Genomic DNA, 22,943 nt, shown 5'->3' with positions numbered 1-22,943 from the left:
TTATACGAAGTGTTCAATAGAGATATTGGTCTATACGACCCACAAAGCAGAGGATCTTTCCCAGGTTATAACAAAACTGTGATCAGTGCCTGTTCAAGTGTGTCTGGGAGCTTTTCTGTCTCTATGGCATAATTAAACATACTGCAAAGAGGCTGAATTAGTTTGGGTAAAAAGGATCGATAGAATTCAATAAGGAATCCGTCTAACCCTGGTGATTTTTCCCCCAGCAGTGTTGAAAATGGATTCCCTAATTTCCTCTGATGTAATCTCTTTCTCCAAGTGCTCTCTATCCTCATCAGTTAACGTTTGTAAATTGAGTTTGTTCAAAAACTCATGAATTGTGGCAGGGGCATCACCTTCAGACTTGTACAATGTTTCATAAAACTCCCTGAAGACTAGATTCATTTCCTCAGGACTGTGAACAACTGGGGAGTAAAATGAGTATTCTTTAACCTTTTGGTTGTGAAATCTCCATACGTCTACAAGTCGAAAATGTTTCATTTCTGCTTTTAACATTTTAGCTCCCTGTGTGAGGTTGATATTATTAGAGGAAGATCTATCACTGGAAGGGTCCAGTACCAAGTTAAAATCCTCTGCCATTATTATCTCTGATGATGGGCACGTTAACTTCTAAAAGATGTCTTGGTAAAATGTAGGATCATTATGGTTAGGCCCCATACACATTCACAATTGTAATGGGCTCCATGTTAATGAAACCTTGAATGATCACATACCTACCCCCTTTGTCTTTAATCTGAGATTGTATCTGAAAGGGGCAATGCTTATTAATGAGTATGGCCACCCTTCTTGCCCGAGAGGTGAAAGATGAATAGTACACTTGACCCACCCACTCTCTCTTCAGTTTATCATGCTCAGAGTCAGTCAGGTGTGTCTCTGGAAGAAGAGCTATATCAACCTTATGCTGCTTTAGATAATTCAGACTCTGTTTGCGCTTGACTGGGCATTTAGTACAGTCATTCACAATGGTAATAGTGTCATAAATGTGTAGTTATTAGGTGCCGACATCTTTAAAGAAAATAAGAAATAGGGAAAGAAACAACATTGTATTCAACATGTATAAAAGGAAATGATGAAAGCATAAAGTAGTAAACATCTCGTGAGCTAATACCCTGACCCTACCACAAACCCTGTGCCGCGCGGCGACAAAAGCGATGACCACAAACGCACCCCAGCGGGTCAGGAAAAAAGACCTCAAGCTATGATGTATAAATGAAAACATTTACCAGACGATAACTATCATCTCTCAAATATAAAATAGGGACAAGTATTTAAACAATCACCATCCTCCTGAGTTCACCCTCCCGCCCAGAAATATTATAAATACACACATGTACGCACATACACAAGTGTAAAGCTATCAGCTAAATGGCAATTAGGCGGCCCGCCAGTGAGTAGCTTATCCCTGTCTCGGTATCACTAACGATTGCAAACATCTCAAACAATAAACAAGCCAGCAAACGTAAAAGAAGCTCAAATTCCCTGAAGTAATGTAAGCAACATAGTTAGGCTTGAAACCCAGTCAAAAGTCACATAACTATTTAACCAAACCCGACTGGACCTCTGCGTAAAATAAAAGTATAAGTATACAGCAAAACTTTAGCTACCTGGCATAGTGTGGATGTATAGTAGCTATAGCTACAGCCTTATAAACTTAGCGAGCTTGGTAAATAGCACAGCCAACATTAGCTATGATCCAACTTTACCTCGCCAGTCATTATTACGCTAGCCATCTAGCAGGCCAGCCAGCCAGTCGATCATATGAGTAATTTTGTTGTTTCCTCATGTGCTAACAGTTCACTATCCACTGTATCCAAGTTCAAAAGACAGTTCCTCGGGGTGTAGTAGATGTGAACAAGTCAGGAAGTTCTTTCCTCATGTATGTTTCAGCCATCTTCACATAGTCAAATGTACGCTCACCATTCTTGGTTTCGATCCACAAAGTCGCTGGGTAGCACAGGCCGTATGCCAAGCCAGCCTGAAGCAGAAGTCTCTTCAGTGGGGAGAAAGCCATCCTCCTATTGTGTAGTGTGGGAGAAAGATCCGGAAAGATCATGATTCTGGCATCTCCGTACTTGAGCTCTCCCTTTGCTCGGGCAGCAGAGAGGATGCGTACATTGTCCTGGTACCGTAGAAATGTAATGACAAATGCTCTGGGTGCAACCAGGCCAAGCAGCACCTCTGTAGGGTGCGATTGGGCCCGCTCGATCTCCAGCGGGAATTTCGGGAATCCATTCCTGTAGAAAGGAGATTGCATCTCTTCCCTCCACGGCCTCCGGGAAACCTTGAAGTCTCAAATTTGAGCGCCACATCCAGGATGGCAGCCTGGTGGTCAGCATGGTCTTTTTCTAACTTTGTCACTCGTCCCTTTGTGACTTTCTGGTCTTCATGGAGTTTATCGACCAGTACATCAATTTTGCTGAGGTGTTCAGAAATTGTCATTTGGATTTTTGTTATACCCTTGTCCATCTCCATTCTGAACCATGCTAGTGCTTCTTCCGAGCTAGCATCCGCCAAGGCCGAAGGAGGGCTGTCAGACAGGGGCATTTTTCCATGCCTCATCTGAGGTTTTGACATATTGGGCATCTTTTGCTTTGGCGATACAATATATGTTTTAACTTCCTACTCACTGTTAACGAACAGGTAAACCATGTCAAAATGCCTTAAAATTGTTCGAAAGTTTGAGGATGCTACGCGGATGCGTCTTGTTAGAGCATCGCCATTGTTGGAAGTCCCCCACTTCCTCCTGTATTCGTATTTAATGAATATTAGTTGTGTTTCAATCAAAAAATAACAAACCGAGTGTTTTCCAGCTTACAATGTTAAGCTGCACACTCTGAAGAGCTCAGGGTGAGTAGATGAGCTCAGGGCGAAAATCTCCTTCCAGAGAGACATCAGGGACTGTAACATACTTGTTACGCAACAGGACAGTTAACCTGCGCTGCCCTCAAACCAAAGCACGCTACCTGCTAATTATCTATAGGTTGTTTCAACTTGTCAATTTCAAATTATTTTCTAACAAGTTTTTGTATTAAAAATAAATAAACAACAGTTTGAATTGAGGTGTGTTCCGCCTCCTCATTAATTCACATAAGAAGTAGCCCATTTCACTGTTGCGGACATTTTTATGTTTGAGGCTTTACTGAGCCGGAGAAACTTCTCTCTTCTCCCAAACACTTCCCCAGTGTTTCCCCAGATCAAGTATGAAGACATTGCACATCTCGAGTCAGAACTGTTCAAACTTTTTCCCCCAGCACATTTTAAGGCTAGCGCCCGCATTGCCTTCATTGTTGTTTTCCTTTCAAATTGGACTTAAGACAAATAATAACTTTGTCAATTTGTGCGTTCCTATCAAAGTCAGTGCCTAATTTTCTGTATATTGTGTTGTTGTTTCTAGAGTAGCATTCTGTTCATTCGATTCATATGGATCGTAATTTATTTACTGTTTATTCACGTTTTCATGTACTGGTGACAAATCATGCGTTCCGATTCCTGCATAGATTATAAAGGTGTAAAATACTTTTTTGAAGGTTGTACTATTTATGATGAGCTAATGCTAAGCTATTTGCCAGCTATGTGTGGCGCCATATTTGTTGACAACATACAATGCATTCTGTTTGTCACGTAAGCATCTGTCAGATAAAAGATGTTATAACAAGGGGTAGTTCACTCGACTGACTTATGGTGCTGTCAAGACAACTGGGAACTGTGAAAAATATGAGGTCAAATCATGACGTCAGCGATCTTCAGGTCGAAAGGTCTAAGCTCTAGAAAGAGGCCCGAGTTCCTGAGTTGGAATTCTGAGTTGGAAGACCGTTCAAAACTATTTTTCCCAGACGGAGCTTGTTTTTTTATCGAGTTCCCAGTTGTTTTGAACGCGGCATCAGATTGTAAGTATGGTACCACAGGGTTGCCAGCTCAGACCTCACTTTCCAGGGGTTTTCTTTTAATTTAGCGTAGAAACTTATCCTGTATTTGCCCCCCATTTATTGATAAATTCCCCATCATAGTAATATTTCCCGCATCATATCCCCCCACGATACCTTCATCCATTTCTGCCCCCCATAGACTTGAAAACCCCCCACAAATGAAACTAACCCTCCCCCACATCTGGGGTGATGATCTGTGAGGTGATAACATTTTATTTGCTTTGTGATTTCTCAAAAATGGTAAACGAATTGTTAAGTCATGTTCTCCGGTTCTTGTATACACTGTAATAAGTACATCAAAGATTTGTAATATGCTGAAAAGGGGCCAAACTAATTTTATATTTTTCAGACAATGGGCACTGCTATCTTTGAATTTGACTTTGTTTGTTTTCGTCTTATGGTTAATGGCATTCTGGGTTTAGGGAGTTTTCTCTTGTCTAACATAAACAAAGATGGCTGCCATCATAAAGAAAGTACCTGCTGTTTGTTAGCTTAGCTGACACACATCTCTTTTCTAAACAATATTTCATTTCTCCCTTGTACTCACCAGAGCTGTGATACATTGTAAACAACTCTCGCTGTTAGGTGGCTAACTTATGTTTTGTTTTTTTGTCAGCGCAACCTGTTATTTAGATTGGTTTATGGGATGAGTTTGACTGTGGATGTGTTCCGTGTGATGTTTGGATGATAAAGTTTTGCATTTATCTTTTACAATAAAAGGTGAAATTGAGGCATAAATTTACGAATACCTTTATTTCCCAGCAGTACAAAACATTGTTTAGATGCTTTTCAGACAATGCTGTTGAGACACATTTGTTGCATCATACGTCCTGTTGCTACTGTTCCAATCACATATTTGTGATGGGTCACTGCAGGCACGAGTCAACAATGATCACAAATATATGACCGTACACCTCAAAGGGTTAATTTGCAGGAATATTTCACTTTCTCTGGTCATAGGCGTAACAACATGAATTGGTGCATGAGGCTGCATGACTGTGGAAGACTGTGTCCCCTTTTCTCAGGGGAGGGAGGGAGAGGAGAGACGGTGAGCCGGGTGAGAGGCAGCCTCACTGCTGCTCCCTCCCTCACTTCACTCAGACTGACCATCAGATGTGCAGGCCAATAGTCCAGTAAAAAAAAAGCTAATTATTTTGCTCACTCAGCTGTGCTTCACAAGTAATACAACAAATTATCTATTGCCAGTGTGATCATATACCTTGAATTTTGAAATATAATTTCAAAATGGTCTGAGAAGAACAACATTGGCAGGGAAATTCAAGCATAGCTAATATGCAGTGATAGTGTATTGGGCCTATAGCCTACTGCTAAAACCTCATTGCTACAGAACTGTTTTTAATTGTTTAAGGATGCTTTACATTTTTGAAGTCATGATTTAAAATAAAAAATCTGATCGGTAGATTTTGAATTGCATTTTGACTCAGAAAGTGATCTTGACTCAGAAAAGGTGAGTGACCACTGCATTAGAATGTTGCGTTTATAGATGTTGAAGACTATATTTCCCAGCTGCCCCACCAACAACATCAGCTGTGGTGAAAGCAGCTGTGTGACCCAAGACTGGCGCTACAATGCCACTATGATATGTGCGTGCGTGTATAACTGCAAGCCTCAATCAAGTTCATCTGTACTCATATAGCACATGTCAAACAAAGCGAGTGCAATCCAATGTGCTTCACACGAAAGGAGGAAACTATGAATAGGTGAACCGTGTGTGTATGTGCCTTCTGGGATGTAGACAGCTAGCTCAGTGCTGTCTCTCTAACAACATACACTCCCATATTCCCTTCACAAAGAAAAACAAACTACACCGCCAGGTGAAAACCATCTGTTGTGTGGTGTCTGTCTGCACTCAGTGTGTTTTTTTTTTTACTGCTCTCAAAAGGATGCCCCTCCTGAGATCTGAGATCTCTTTAATGATGTAGAGGATTTGGAGGCCTCGTCCTACTCTCTCTCTCTCCAGCACACAGCCTTATGTAATGATTGTGATGCTTATGTAAGCAGAGAGAGAGAGTAGTCAAGTCTTTGTTGTTCCTCAGCAGCTCTCTGCCCCCTGCAAGCCATCACAGCTCCCGGAGCGCCCAGGTCAATCCTGCCTGATCCAGTCTAGATTTAAAAGTCAGTGATTTTAGGTGTGTGCGTGTGCACGCACATGCGCGTGCGTGTATTTGTGTGTGTGTGTGTGTGTGTGTGTGTGTGTGTACGCACAAGCATGGGTGGGTGCTTATGTGTGTGTCAGGTTTGGCTTAAGACTGAATAGATTAGAAAAACAATAAAGAGCATCCTGTTTTGTGTATCTAAGTTATGTATAGAGTACATCAGAGATATAACCATCCACCAAAGTCATGACAACAACCAAAGCCCTAAAGGGACAGATGTGGCCAGAGTGTGAAGGTCTCATGGGTAACACGCCATCCATTTAGGTCACACTTTGATGTCATACACAACGGTGATAGGTCATCTTAAGGTCACATACTGTCAGTGTCACATGGAGCAAAATTAGCACCACACACATACAGAAATCCCGATTGTTAACATGTTTGGACCCAGAAGTAAATAAGGAAGCTGACCAAATTTCACAAGAATGTACTTATATGTTGTGTAATGTTCTTTTGAGTAAAACCAGATTGTATTCTACCCCGCTTAACGTTTTTTTTAACAGTAGTTACAACAACCGTAGCTCCTCTAACACCCCTTACAGCACTTATGATGTCCTAATACTGTGTCATTCTCACTTTTTTGTCAGTATGGCAATATGCACTTAACCAGACTTCTGCATTATGTTCAGTAGTAGATTCTGTATATCCAGCAATGGCTTATGCAGACAAAAGCATATTGTTTTGAGCCATCAGAAAGAACATGGAGTAGACTTTAGTGTAGGGCTAAATAAGGGACAGAGCACTCAAAGCTATTACTGTGGCATCAGAATATTTACAGAATCTATGCTGAGATTACTCTATGTGTCACGACTCTGACCAAAGGTGGCTCCCCTTCCCGGTTCGGGTGGAGCTCGGTGGTCGTCGTCGCTGGCCTACTAGCTGCCACTGATTATTTTCTCCCCCTCCTCATGTGTTTATTGAGTACACCTGTTTTGAGTTGGTTATAATAAGTGAGGCTATATTAGTCAGCCGGCCCGCCTGGTTCTTTGTGCGGGATTGATTATTGTAACCCTGGTGTTTGCATTAGATGTACATGTTTGTGTATTTAGTGCTAGACTGTTTTCGTTTCCCTGTGTCTTGGTTTGAGCACCCGTAAGTGGGGTGACCGTAGTTCACCGTGTGTGCATTAAAGTAGCACTTTATTGAACTCTGCTTTCCTGCGCCTGATTTCACCCTCACGACACCCAGGACCTTACACTATGAATGACCTCATCCCCATGGTAGCAATATCACTTTTTCACATAGGGGGCATGGGTCGATGGTCTCTAACTGGCAGTACTTACTGTAATGCAATGTTTACCAACCGCAGTCCTTGAGTACCCCCAACTAGGGTTGCAAAGGGTTGGACATTTTCCATGGGAAGTAACTTGTTAACAATTTTTGAAGTTAGTTTTTGCTAACATGTGGGTTTTAGCTTGCTTGATCCAGCAAACTGGTTAATTCACCTGTTTCCATAATTTATCTTACAAAGGATAATCTAACTGCTTAACTATTTATCTGTACATGTTCACTGCAGCTAATGTAATGTAATTATTTTTTTATTTTTTTAATTTTACCCCTTTTTCTCCCCAATTTCGTGGTATCCAATTGTTGTAGTAGCTACTATCTTGTCTCATTGCTACAACTCCCGTACGGGCTCGGGAGAGACGAAGGTTGAAAGTCATGCGTCCTCCGATACACAACCCAACCAAGCCGCACTGCTTCTTAACACAGTACGCATCCAACCCGGAAGCCAGCCGCACCAATGCGCCGGAGGAAACACCGTGCACCTGGCCACCTTGGTTAGCGCACACTGCGCCCAGCCCGCCACAGGAGTCGCTGGTGCGCGATGAGACAAGGACACCCCTACCGACCAAGCCCTCCCTAACCCGGGCGACGCTAGGCCAATTGTGCGTCGCCCCACGGACCTCCCAGTTGCGGCCGGTTACGACAGAGCCTGGGCGCGAACCCAGGGACTCTGATGGCACAGCTGGCGCTGCAGTACAGCGCCCTTAACCACTGCGCCACCCGGGAGGCCCCCCGGATTTTGATTTTTTTAACATTTTTTTTTCTAATCTTTACAGGAAAATGCCACGGGCACTATCTCATGTGTGGATACATTTCACTGCAGCTAATGTAGAAGGAAGAGCTGGGTATATTATTGTGCCAAATCATATGTGAAGAATGCAACAAAAATGCAGAATCATCTGGCCAAGTGCACAAAGTTCCCTCAGCGCTCACAACAAGCAACCTCTGACAAAAGTCCCTCTACTTCTATTCGAGGTGAAAATGATGAACAGACACCTTATCGATGGCAACAGCTCATGGTCCTCATGTTTTTTTTACTCAATGGAGGAACGTAGTCAGAGAAATGCTGATGAATGTCTTGCTCAAGCTGTGTATGCAACTGGTTCACCTCTGATGCTCACAGGCAATATGTATTGGAAGAGATTTCTGAATGTTCTTCGCCCAGCATACACCCCTCCAACCAGACATGCTTTATCTACTAATTTGCTAGGTGCAGAGTTCAAGTAAAGGTCAAGCAAATCATAAAGAAAGCAGACTGTATTGCAATCATCTCTGATGGGTGATCGAATGTTCGTGGGCAAGGAATAATTAACTACATGATTTCCGCCCCTCAACCAGTATTCTACAAGAGCACAGACACAAGTGACAACAGACACACCGGTCTCTACATTGCAGAAGGCAGTCATCAATGACCTTGGACCACAGAAGGTATATGCACTGGTGACAGACAATGCTGCGAACATGAAGGCTGCTTGGTCTAAAGTGGAGGAATCCTACACTCAGATTAAACCCATTGGCTGTGCTGCTCATGCATTGATTCTGCTCCTCAAGGACATCATGGCACTGAAACAATGGATACACTCTACAAGAGCCAAGGAAATGGTTAGGTATTTGAAGGGTTATCAAGTTATAGCAGCAATCTACCTCACCAAGCAAAGTGAGAAGAATAAGAGCACCACATTGAAGCTGCCCAGCAACACCCGTTGGTGTGGTGTTTTCATCATGTTTGACAGTCTCCTGGAGGGGAAGGAGTCTCTCTAAGAATGGCCAGATCACAGTCTGCCGATATGGACAGCCCCATCAAGAGGATCCTCCTGGATGATGTATTTTGGGAGAGAGTGGTAAGCAGCCTGAAACCTATAGCAGTGGCCATTGCACAGATTGAGGAAGACAATGCCATCCTGTCTGATGTTCAGATTCTGTTTGCAGATGTAAGAGAAGATATCCGTACTGCCCTACCCACTTCACTGTCGCTCCAAGCAAAGGAAACTGCAGTTCTGAAATACATCAAAAAGCATGAAGACTTCTGCCTGAAGCCCAATCACACCACAGTGTACATGTTGGACCCCGAGTATGCTGGAAAGCGCATCCTGTCTGGTGCAGAGATGAACAAGGCCTATGGTGTCATCACTACCGTGTCTCGCCACCTTCGCCTGGATGAAGGCAAGGTTCTTGGCAGTCTGGCAAAGTACACTTCCAAGCAAGGGCTTTGGGATGGAGATGCAATATGGCCGTCATGCCAACATATCTCATCAGCCACCTGGTGGAAGGGACTTTGTGGATCTGAGGATCTTTCCCCTGTTGCATCCATCGTCCTCCAAATCCCACCAACATCAGCCGCCACAGAGCGCAACTGGTCCTTCTTTGGGTACACACACACCAAAGCACGCAACAGGCTGACCAATACAAGGGTTTCAAAATTATTGGCCATCCGGGCAAATTTGAGGCTTTTTGAGCCTGACAACGAGCCTTCCTCAACAGGGTTGGAAAGTGACAGTAAAGATGAGGCCTCAGAGTCTGATGTTCAAGAGGTGAACATTGAGGAGATCCAGGAAGAAGACATGGAAGCCTGAGAGGAAGACAACAAAAGCTTTAGTTTCTAGACTATCATTTTACTTGATTTTACTTTATTTGATGTATGTTGAAAACGTTTGGGGGAGATGTGATGGATCATTGGGGATCATTCAATATTCCCTTACTTTTGTTGTTCAGTGAAATCATCCCAAGTGAAGAGTCAACTCATTTAATTAAAGTTCAATTCGTAACTAAAAATGTGTACTGTTGGGAAAACTTGAGAACTGGAGTTGGAAAACACTGCTGTAATGTATGTGGACGTGTAGCTTTGTCCTTCCTGCAGGGGTGTTTTCTCCCAATGCCAGGCTGAGGAGTGTCTCTGTAGGCATGAACTGTCAGTCTGGCCTCCTCCTCTCCAGCCCTCCACACACCCCTCTCCTCTCTAACCCTTCACACTCACACCTCTTAAGGCTTAATCATAACTGGGAAACCAGTGGCTGCTGCTGATTGGCTGAATACCCGTGGTGTGGTTGGAGTTGACAACAAGGAAATATGATGTCAAGTTTTGGAACTACCGGTAATTATAACAGAAGTCATAAACAGCTCAATGCTTGAAGTACAGCGAAGAGGTGCTGGCAAAACGCACGAGAGTGCTGTTAGAATGAATGCTTACGAGCCTGATGCTGCCTACCATCGCTCAGTCAGACTGCTCTATCAAATATCAAATCATAGACTTAATTATAACATAATAACACACAGAAATACGAGCCTTTGGTCATTAATATGGTCGAATCCGGAAACTATAATTTCGAAAAACAAAACATTTATTCTTTCAGTGAAATAAGGAACCGTTCTGTATTTCATCTAACGGGTGGCATCCCAAAGTCTAAATATTGCTGTTACATTGCACAACCTTCAATATCATGTCATAATTACGTAAAATTCTGGAAAATTAGTTCGCAACGAGCCAGGCTGCCCAAACTGTTGCATATACCCTGACTCTGCGTGCAATGAACGCAAGAGGAGTGACACAATTTCATCTGGTTAATATTGCCTGCTAACCTGGATTTATTTTAGCTAAATATGCAGGTTTAAAAATATATACTTCTGTGTATTGATTTTAAGAAAGGCATTGGTGTTTATGGTTAGGTACCGTCGTGCAACGATTGTGCTTTTTTTGCAAATGCGCTTTTGTTAAATCATCCCCCTGCTTTGCATCGATTATATGCAACGCAGGACACGCTTGTTAACTACACATGGTTGATGATATTACTAGTTTAACTATTGATTATGATTGATTGATTGATTGTTTTTTATAAGGTAAGTTTAATGCTAGCTAGCAACTTACCTTGGCTTCTTACTGTATTCGCGTAACAGGCAGGCTCCTCGTGGAGTCCAATAAGAGGCAGGTGGTTAGAGCGTTGGACTAGTTTAACTGAAAGGTTGCAGGATTGAATCCCGGAGCTGACAAGGTAAAAATATGTCGTTCTGCCCCTGAACAAGGCAGTTAACCCACCGTTCCTAGGCCGTCATTGAAAATAAGAATGTGTTCTAAACTGACTTGCCTAGTTAAATAAAGGTTAAATAAAAAATTAATGGAAACAGGATGCACCTGAGCTCAATTTCGAGTCTCATAGAAAAGGGTCTGAATACTTATGTAAATGAAGTATTTCTGTTTTTTTATTTTTATTTAATTGCAAACATTTTTAAAAACCTGTTTTTGCTTAGCCATTATCAGGTATTGTGTGTAGATTGATGAGCGTCATTTTATTTAATCCACTTTGGCTGTAACGTAACAAAATGTGGAAAAGGGGAAGGGGTCTGAATACTTTCTGAATGCCCTGTATGCTTTCATTCTGCTTCAATACAAAGAGCAAAAGATCATACTGGATAGAGCTTGATCTTCTGTTATGTGTTTTAAGACTAGGAAGAATGACATGGTAAAAGATGCCCCAAAAGGGCTTTATTCAGTTGATTCATAATTAAACAAAATACCACTACCACTACCAAGAATCACTGAACTGAAATAAGCTGATGTGAACTCCAACACAAAAGCCCTCTCTTTATTGATGGAGAGAGCTATTTTGTTTATCTAATCATCTTGCCAGCTCTTGTTTTGTTGTTGTTGATGTAGTTATTTGTTGGTTGGTTTTTGCTGGTTGGCATGTGGTTGAAGTATTTGTAATGACTCGCACCATGTGTGTGTGCCTTTGTATATGTCTGTGTGTTTGTGTGTGGAGCTCTTAGTAGTGAAGCCATACTTGTTAGTTGTGCTGTTGGCAGCAGGGTTGGTGGGGTGAGTGGGTCCCTGAGTGGTTACCCTGTATAAGAGTAGGCAGCACTAGTCCACCACTGGGTACAGAGTGGACAATAGCCCTGGGCCTGCTTGCTTTGGCTGCAGAGCCACTGTGTAAAATGCATTCCGGTGTGTTGCCTACTGGGAGAATGTGTCTGTACTGCACTTAAGGGATGGTGGTAGGAAGGGAGGGATCAACCTAATTTTATTTGTCACATGGTCCGAATACAACAGGTGTAGACTTTACCGTGAAATGTTTACTTATGAGGCCTTCCCAAAAGTGCAGAGTTAAAAATAGTAACACAAGAAGAATAAAATACACAAGAATGAAGCTATACTGAACACAAATATAAACTTAACATGTAATGAGTTGGTCCCATGTTTCATGAGCTGAAATATCCCAGAAATCTTCCATATGCACAAAAAGCTTTTTTCTCAAATGATGTGCACAAATCTGTTTACATCCCTGTTAGCGAGCATTTATCCTTTGCCAAGATAATCCATCCACCTGACAGGTGTGGCATATCAAGAAGCTGATGTTTTCTTCTGTCTTTTCCTTTTTTCTCTTTAGTTCCTTCTCTTGGTTTTTGGTGCATTGGATGAATGGAATTCATTTTATTTTTTCTTCCTGGGGAACTGTGGGAGGTGTCTCGAATGGTTGAGGGACAGCTATTGGGGAACTGTGGGGGGATCTTGGAGGGTTCGGGTTCACGTTTTTTTGGCCTGGTGGTATAGCGGTCAACATGCCCTTGAGCAGGGCATTGACCCTGTGTAACGGTATTCGTTGTCTGAAGAAGAGGAAGAGGAATCATCAGACCAAAGTGCAGCGTGGTAAGTGTTCATGCCTTTTATTGGAACTGAACACTAAAACAAAAATAACAAAGAGAATAACCGAAACCGAAACAATCCTGTAAGGTGCAAAACACTAAACAGAAATTAACTACCCACAAAAACCATATGGGAAAAAGGTACCTAAGTGTGGTTCCCAATCAGAGACAACGATAGACAGCTGTCCCTGATTGAGAACCATACCCGGCCAAAACAAAGAAATGCAAAAATATAGAAAAAATAACATAGAAGGCCCACCCAAATCACACCCTGACCAAACCAAAATAGAGACATAAAAAGCTCTAAGGTCAGGGCATGACAATACCCCCCCTCGCCGCCGACCCCGGACTGGGGACCATCGCCGCCGACCCTTTGACTGGGCACCCTCGTAGCGGGCCCCGGGACTGGGCACCCTCGTTGCGGGGCCCGGACTGGGCACCCTCGTTGTGGGCCCCGGACTGGGCACCCTCGTTGTGGGCCCCGGACTGGGCACCCTCGTTGAGAGCTACGGACTGGAGGGCGTCGCAGGAAGCTTCTGACTGGGGCATCGCTGGAGGGTCCGGACTAGAGGGCAACTTTGGAGGGGGGAGACGCAGAGACAGCCTGGTGAGACCTACAGGAGGCCTGGTGCATAGAGGAGGCACCGGATGAACCGGGCTGTGGGGAGCACTGGAGCTCTGGTGCGCAGCCTTGGCACCACTCCTCCAGGCTGAATGCCCACTTTAGCCCGGCCCCTCCAGATTGCAGGCACAGGTCGAACCGGGCTGTGGGGGAGCACTGGAGATCTGGTGCTTACGACTTGCACCTATTCATTAGGCATAGGACGAACTGAACCGTCCCAGCGCCCTGGAGACACAGTACGCAGAGCCGGCGCAGGATACCCTGGGCTGAAACGGCACACCGGAGACCAAACGCACTGAGCTGGCACAATCCGCCCTGGATGGATGCCCACTCTCGCATAGCACTTGTGGGGGGCTGGCATATTGTGCTCCAGGCTATGAGCGCGCACTGGAGCCACCGTGCGCTTTACCGCATAACACAGTGCTTGACCAGTACCACGCTGCTTCCGGTAAGCACGGGGAGTTGGCTCAGGTCTATCACCTGACTCCGCCAATCTCCCTGTGTGCCCTACCCCCAAAAAAGTTTTTGGGGCTGCCTCTCCTGCCTGCTGCACTGCCTTGCCTCATATCTCCGCCTCTCAGCTTTAGCTGCCTCCAGTTCTTCTTTCGGGCGGCAATATTTCCCAGCCTGTCTCCAGGGTCCCTGTCCGTCCAATATCTCCTCCCATGTCCAGGAGTCCTGAAACCTCTGCTCCTCCATACCACGCTGCTTGGTCCGCTTGTGGTGGGTAGTTCTGTAATTCGTCTTCTGAAGAAGAGGAAGAGGAATCATCAGACCAAAGCGCAGCGTGGTAAGTGTTCATGCCTTTTATTGGAACTGAACCCTAACAAAAATAACAAAGAGAATAACCGAAACCGAAACAATCCTGTAAGGTGCAAAACACTAAACAGAAATTAACTACCCACAAAAACCATATGGGAAAAAGGTACCTAAGTGTGGTTCCCAATCAGAGACAACGATAGACAGCTGTCCCTGAATGAGAACCATACCCAGCCAAAACAAAGAAATATAAAAACATAGAAAAAAATAACCAAAAACTAACACTGGTTAGAGCCAGTTCCTCTGTCCAGTGTCTGTGTTCTTTTGCCTATCTTTTCTTTTTATTGGTCATTATGAGATGGGTTTTTATTTGCAACTCTGTCTAGAAGGCCAGCATCCCGGAGTCGCCTCTTCACTGTTGACATTGAGATTGGTGTTTTGCGAGTACTATTTAATGAAACTGCCAGTTGAGAACTTGTGAGGTGTCTGTTTTTCAAACTAGACAATCTAATGTACTTGTCCTCTTGCTCAGTTGTGCACTGGGGCCTCCCATTCTTTCTATTGTGGTTAGGGCCAGTTTGCCCTGTTCTGTGAATCGAGTAGTACAAAGTTGTATGAGCTCTTCAGTTTCTTGGCAATTTCTCGCATGGAATAGCCTTCATTTCTCAGAGCAAGAATATACTGACGAGTTTCAGAAGAAAGTTCTTTGTTTCTGGCCGTTTTGAGCCTGTAATCGAACCCCTAAATGCTGATGTTCCAGATACTCAACTAGTCTAAAGAAGGCCAGTTTTATTGATTCTTTAATCAGGACTACAGTTTTCAGCTGTGCTAACCCAATTGCAAAAGGTTTTTCTAATGATCAATTAGCCTTTTAAAATGATAAACTCGGATTAGCTAACACGATGTGCCCCATTGGAACACAGGAGTGATGGTTGCTGATAATGGGCCTCTGTACGCCTATGTAGATATTCCATTAAAAAAACATCAATTTCCAGCTACAACTGTCATTTACAACATTAACAATGTCTACACTGTATTTCTGATCAATTTGATGTTATTTTCATGGAAAATAAAAATAGCTTTTCCTTTCAAAAACAAGAACCTTTCTAAGTGACCCCAAACTTTTGAACAGTAGTGTACATCTGTGCTCCTTCGTCTTTTCTCAAATGTGGTCATATTTCCCTTGTTTTTGTCTCCCACACATGGCTTGGCTCTCTCTGTCACTCATCCCGCTCTATCTCGCTCTCTCTCTTCTCATCCCCCCTCTCTCTCTCTCTCTTCTCATCCCCCCTCTCTCTCTCTCTCTCTCTCTCTCTCTCTCTCTCTGGGGCCTTGTCAATTCCTATGAGTTGAGATGGCTGTGTTGTGTTTGGGCACTGAGGGCAGACTGAAGATAGCTGACTCACACAACCTCTTGGGTGTTCAGAGTGAGAATGTCACCGCGCATTGAGCAGCCATCAACACGCATGCACACACACTGCTCCACTCACAAATACACACAAACAAACACGCAATCATGGCAAGGCTATTTTTAGGTCCTGTCACTCAAATAGACTGTGTATGGTTGTGCCAGTGCACGTGTCTCTGCTGCACTAAATGAGACTGTGTTTCTCCCTGTTTAGTAATATATGTGTGTGTGTTTTCTCTCCAGCGTTACATGAGTTCCCCACAGACCTGTTCACCAACCAGGAGCGCACAGAGGGAGCGGTGGCCCTACACGTCCTGTTTGTGAGTGTCCAACCCCTCAACACACACACTCAACACACACTCTACTATACATACACTTTTGCCACGCTACCTTCCACTGACTGTGTGATGCACTGACCATACATTTAAAAGCAGGATCATTTTTATCTCTGGCTGGCTGGGGTGCGACATGTTGGACAGAGGCTTAGCTGACATACGAGGCCACTGGCACAGAGAGTGTCTTGGCTTAGGATACTTTTGCGCAAAAGACAGACACATTGAACTAAGGGACACTATTTATGCATCACATGAAGAAACTCAAGGTTCCAGGACACTACAGAGATCTCCAAGTTTGTTCATGCATGGGTATGTGTTTTTGTTTTGTGCTATACTCCTCTGTAGGCCATGTACATGTTCTATGCACTGGCTCTGGTGTGTGACGACTACTTTGTTCCCTCTCTGGAGAAGATATGCGAGGTAAGAAGGTTATGCACTATTCTGTAACAGGGTCGGGGTCAATTCATTTGGAATTTCAAGGATACAGGTCTTCTTTTCAAGATGTGCTTTTTACTCTCTGTCTCTCTCTTTCAGCGTCTACATCTTAGTGAGGATGTGGCAGGTGCAACCTTCATGGCAGCCGGCAGTTCAGCTCCTGAACTCTTCACCTCTGTTATCGGTGAGACATGTACAGACACACGGATGGACACATCTTTGTCATTTATTAGACACATTCCACTTGGCACAAACTGATTGATTCAATGTTTTTTCAACGGAATTTGTCAACATATTGTGACGTGGAATCTACATGGAAAATACATTGGTTTGGAAAAAAGTCATCAACTGTTGTTTTGAGGGTGACATTTCAACCACAGGATTATGTCATCATTGTAACCAATTTTCAACATATTTAGACAGGGTTTGTCTATGTTGAATTTTTACCTTTGGAACAACATCATATCTTCAACGCTATATACTGTACATGATCAAAAACTGAAAATAGACAATACTTATTGTATTGTCCTTGGATTTCAAGCTTTGGTTGATTTCAAATGAATTCTTCAAGTTAATCATTAATATGTTAGATATCCATCTTTGGTCTCCATCTCAACCAAAAAATCTAAGTTCAAGAATAGCACTAAATCACATTTTATGTAAAGTGTATTTAAAGTTTGATTAGATTTAGTCAAATTCTTTAACTTCGATTTTTGGTTGAGATGGAGACTTAAATCCAACATACTGTATATATTATTAATTTGTATACCAACTGGAATTAAACATCTTATTTATTTTTATTTAACTAGGCCTATTTACAATGACGGTCTACCCTGGCCAAACCCTAACCCGGGCGATGCTAGGCCAATTATGCGCCGCCCTATGGGACTCCCGATCACGGCCGGTTGTGATACAGCCTGGAATCGAACCAGGGTCTGTAGTGATTAGAGGTCGACCGATTATGATTTTTCAACGCCGATACCGATGCAGGTTATTGGAGGACAAAAAAGCCGATACCGATTAATCGGCCAATTTTTAAAAAATGTATATATATTTATACACACATTTTTGTAATAATGACAATTGCAACAATACTGAATGAACAATTAATACTTTTATTTTAATACATATTATGGGCTTTTGGATGGGTGTTCTTAAGGTGATTCCACAGGTTGGTGGTATTTTTTGATTTAGACGTTGCTGACCCCATGCTTACATCTTTATCACAAATAAGACACCTTGTTTTCCCTGGTGCCAATTCCATGTAATAGTCCCACACTGGTGCTCTGCTTTTCTCTGCCATCTGTAAAACACACACAGCTCTGAAGTGACAATGATACTGAAGAGTCTGCTTAGGAGACAAACACTCTCAACTGTTTGAATAAAAATAGAGTTCAAGTTGCCTGTGGTGAATGTTGAAAACAAAAACTGTAATTTCTACATGCAGGAAATCCTATTTTAATAATGGACATGGTAAGAATTCACTAGCAAAATCTGAAAAGCGGTTCCTTCATTCATTTATTCCATAGGATATTTTTAGATTCACTTAAAATAAGGTCTGTGTTTCGTGTAGGCTTACACCACCTTGCCAATTGTATAAATGTGTAGATATCCATAGGACAAGGTAACTCTGATCAATATTGGCTAAATATAAGCGAAGAGTGGATTTATGAAAATATTTTGACAAATGTTACCTTATCCTAAGATTTACATGGGTATCAAAACGCCAAGGCGGTTTCAGCCTGAACCCTAACCTGCACGAAACACAGACCTTATTTGAAGTACATCAAGACATTCTCTATGGAAGACATGAACGGTAAAATAACCAAGGAACCCCTTTCAAGTTCAGCCGCAAGTTATTCGAGGAATTATAACGCGTTGACTATTTCTCTCTAAACCATATACCTTTGACTATTACAAGCCTGCTGCTGCCTACCACCCCTCAGTCAGACTGCTCTATCAAATATCAAATCATAGACTTAACTATAATAAACACACAGAAATACGAGCCTTAGGTCAAATCCGGAAACTAACTATCACCTCGAAAACAAAACGTTTATTCCGTTCCGTATTTTATCTAACAGGTGGCATCCATGAGTCTAAATATTCCTGTTACATTGCACAACCTTCAATGTTATGTCATAATTACGTAAAATGTTGGCAAATTAGTTCGCAATGAGCCAGGCTGCCCAAACTGTTGCATATACCCTGACTCTGCGTGCAATGAACGCAAGAGAAGTGACACAATTTCACCTGGTTAATATTGCCTGCTAACCTGGATTTCTTTTAGTTAAATATGCAGGTTTAAAAATATATACTTGTGTATTGATTTTAGGAAAGGCATTGATGTTTATGGTTAAGTACACATTGGAGCAACGACAGTCGTTGATTGATTGTTTTTTATAAGATAAATGTAATGCTAGTTTGCTACTTACCTTGGCTTACTGCATTCACGTAACAGGCAGGCTCCTCGTGAGGCAGGTGGTTAGAGCGTTGGACGAGTTAACTGTAAGGTTGCAAGATTGGAATCCCCGAGCTGACAAGGTAAAAATCTGTCGTTCTGCCTTGTTCCTAGGCCGTCATTGAAAATAAGAATGTGTTCTTAACTGACTTGCCTAGTTAAATAAAGCTTAAATAAAGGTGTAAAAAATAAAATAATAATAATCGGCAAAATCAGCGCCCAAAAATACCGATTTCCGATTGTTATGAAAACTTGAAATCGGCACTAATTAATCGTCCATTCCGATTAATCGGTCGACCTCTAGTAGTGATGCAGTGCCTCAGACGGCTAATTACTAATAAATTCACAAAAGATACATCTTCTTCAAATGTGGATATTTGGTTTCGTTGACAACCAAAACCAATTCAATATAACATCTTCAATATGGTAAATAGCCTAATATCTTGTTGACAAGTTAAGAAATAACATGTTGGATTCACGTCTCCAACAAAACCAGAATAGGATTAAGCCAGTGGCTCAGATGAAATTATCCAAGCATTAAATGTACTTTAAATGTTGATATTTGGTAGCGTTGTCAACTAAACACAGTTCAATATAATGTATAACATAATAGCCCAGCAAATTTTTAAAAAGGAAATACCTTATTTACATAAGAATTCAGACCCTTTGCTATGAGACTTATGTATTCACAGAAAGAGTGCATGTTCAAGATAACATGTAAAGGTTGCAGGTCTGTGGAGATATTCACAATTGCATGTGCAGAATCTTGGAACAGCATTGATAATGTGCACTATGTACTTTAAATGTAATCTCAACTGCAATCCAGGTAATTTAGGGTGTAAGGCATGTAAGGTGGTAGGTAGCCTAGCGGTTAGTGTTTGCCAGTAACCGAAAGGTCTCTGGTTTGAATATCTGAGCCGACAAGGTGAATAATCTGTCAATGTGCCCTTGAGGAAGGCACTAAGCTCCAATTTGCTCCAGGGATGCCATACTACTATGGCTGACCCTGTAAAGCAACATATTTCATTGTAGCTGGGGTGTATGTGGCATTTTTTAAATATTTGGGGGTTGTGCTGTTAGATGCACAGTGATAACACATTAAAGAAGCACAGTGATAACACATTAAAGAAGCACAGTGATAACACATTAAAGAAGCACAGTGATAACACATTAAAGTGTTGTATAAGTAAGGGGTAAACACTGACATTCTGTACATTCTTTGGAAATAATGGACGAGGCTGAGCCGAGCCCCTTTGCGGGCATTTTTTCCAAGCTAATGTACAGTACAGAACGGAGGTGTTTATTCCACTTATACCAACGTTGCCAAAGAACAACAATACTAATGTACACATTTACAAACCAATACAATTTGGGGGATATTTTTATAAGAGATGTCATGCTTTCACATCTTTTGGTTGCTAGAGACGCGACCCAGTCGTTCGTTCGATAACTTCAATATTTATGGACGAGAACCAGTTGTTCGTTCCACAGTGCATTCAGAAAGTATTCAGACTTTTTACACATTTTGTTACGTTACAGCCTTATTCTAAAATTGCCCAAATGCATTATTTTCCTCATCAATCTACACACAATAAAGCAAAAACAGGTTTTTAGACATTTTTACAAATGTATTACAAATACAGCATTGGAGGTCCCCAAGAACACAGTGGCCTTTATCATTCTACTTTTGTAATACAGTACATAGACTAAAGTTAGGCCTATTTTACAAACTAATGTAACAGTATTTATTCAAACTTAAAATGTCTGCAGCATTGGAGGTCCCCAAGAACACAGTAGCCTCTATCATTCTTAAAACCTCTTAAGGATACGCTCCTTTTTTTCAATTTCTGCCTAAAAGGACATACCCAAATCTAACTTCCTGTAACTCAGGTCCTGAATCAAGGATATGCATATTCCCTGTACCATTTAAAAGGAAACACTTTGAAGTTTGTGGAAATGTGAAAGAAATGTAGGAGAATATAACACATTAGATCTGGTAAAAGATAATACAAAGAAAAAAACAACCGTTCTTTTGTATTTTTTTTGTACCATCTTTGAAATGCAAGAGCAAGGTCATAATGTATTATTCCAGCCCAGCTGCAATTTAGATGTTGGCCACTAGATGACATCAGTGTATGTGCAAAGTTTTAGACTGATCCAATGAACCATTCCATTTCTGTTCAAAATGTTGTATCAAGACTGCCCAAATGTGCCCAATTTGTTTATTAATAACTTTTCATGTTCAAAATTGTGCACGGCCCTCAAACAATAGCATGGTATTCTTTCACTGTAATAGCTACTGTAAATTGGACAGTGCAAAAACGAATCAATGCTAGCTAGCTAGCTGCTTGTAATTTTTTTCCTCATTGGACCTGTGTTTACAATGTATCCAATTTTGGTTTGTGTGGTTGTTGGTTTAGCTTTCTGTAACTTTGTATTAAGTAGGGTCTAGGTGTGTAGGCGCATATTGCGTCATGACTGCAAGGTGTCCCGATATCTATTTCAACTGTCCCATTATCTGTTTTTATTGTCCATTCTAGAATGCCATTCTAACCAATCAAAAATGAGTATTCAACAATGCTGTGATATTGTCGCGCCCTGACCTTAGAGATCCTTATTTATTCTCTATGTTTGGTTAGGTCAGGGTGTGACTTGGGTGGGATAATCCATGTTTTCTATTTCTTTGTTGTTTTTGCCTAGTGTGGTTCCCAATCAGAGGCAGCTGTCTATCGTTGTCTCTGATTGGGGATCATATATAAGTTGTGATTTTTCCGTTTGGGTTTTGTGGGGAGTTATTTTCTATTTAGCTGTTTTTGTTGCCTGACAGAACTGTGAGCTTTCGTTTTTTCTACTTTGTTATTTTGTTGCGGTGTTCGGTTTTATTAAAAATCATGAACGCCTACCACGCTGCACCTTGGTCTCCTTCAACCCACGAAAGTCGTTACAGGTATAAATACAAAATATCTGACATTGTATTCCCATTTGAACTTTGTTTTGAATTTAGATGGTTGAAAGTATAGTGATAACACATTCGTAATTCAACAAAGTTCTGGCTGTCTTTTTGAGTGGGTGAATACAGGTTGAAATCTTATTGATCAACCAAATATCATCCAAATGTCCACGTTGAAATGACATGGTGTGCCCAGCTGGATACCTTTTTCATTACTTTATTAGCAGGCCCACTATGTTTTATGTCTTAGGGCGGCAAGTAGCATAGTGGTTAGAAGGTTGGGCCAATACCCAGTTCAAATTAATTAAGATGGCGCCGAAGAGGATGGCTGACGTTTTACATGTTGTAACCAATTGTGCTATTTTGTTCATTTTTTTTTGCGTTGTTTGTAACTTATTTTTTTACTTATTTTGTACGTAATGTTGCTGCTACCGTCTCTTATGACCGAAAATAACTTCTTGACATCAGAACTGGGATTACTCATCGCAAACTGGAATGAGCTTTTTCCTTTATTTAACGAGTCCGACGAGAAATATATACTGCTCCGATCCCCGTCATTTGCATGAAGAAATGACGGAAGAAAAGAGGACGCAGATCAGGCTGTCTTTTGAGAATCCATAGGCGAGCGAGTAAACTCCCACTGCCATCAATTCTACTTGCTAACATGCAATCATTGGAACATAAAATTGATGACTTACGATTACTATTATCCTACGAAAGGGACATTGAGAACTGTAATATCTTATGTGTCACTGAGTCGTGGCTGAACAACGACACAGATAATATAGAGCTGGAGGGATTTTCAATGTACCGGCAGAACAGAGAAGCTACGTCTGGTAAAGCGAGGAGTGGGGGTATGTGTCTTTTTGTCAAAACAGCTGGTGCGCGATGTCTAATATTAAAGAAGTCTCGAGGTATTGCTCGC

At 42.0% G+C, this 22,943-nt stretch overlaps 1 protein-coding gene across 1 annotated transcript in view; it reads left to right on the top strand.

Annotated features, from left to right (window-relative positions):
- Nucleotides 1-22,943, top strand: part of LOC110502452 (sodium/potassium/calcium exchanger 3) — a 145,483-nt gene that overhangs the window by 104,727 nt on the left and 17,813 nt on the right. Inside the window, exons 3-5 of the mRNA XM_021580477.3 lie at nucleotides 16,081-16,157; nucleotides 16,518-16,592; nucleotides 16,707-16,791. Of these exons, the coding sequence (XP_021436152.1) occupies nucleotides 16,081-16,157; nucleotides 16,518-16,592; nucleotides 16,707-16,791 (237 nt within the window). The remainder of the gene's footprint in view (nucleotides 1-16,080; nucleotides 16,158-16,517; nucleotides 16,593-16,706; nucleotides 16,792-22,943) is intronic.

The sequence above is a fragment of the Oncorhynchus mykiss genome, chromosome 23, assembly GCF_057628025.1.
Source record: "Oncorhynchus mykiss isolate SJ-2025 chromosome 23, ASM5762802v1, whole genome shotgun sequence".
Taxonomy (NCBI): domain Eukaryota; kingdom Metazoa; phylum Chordata; class Actinopteri; order Salmoniformes; family Salmonidae; genus Oncorhynchus; species Oncorhynchus mykiss.
Note: the sequence above shows the minus strand (reverse complement) of the source record. Positions and strands in the feature narration are given on the sequence as shown.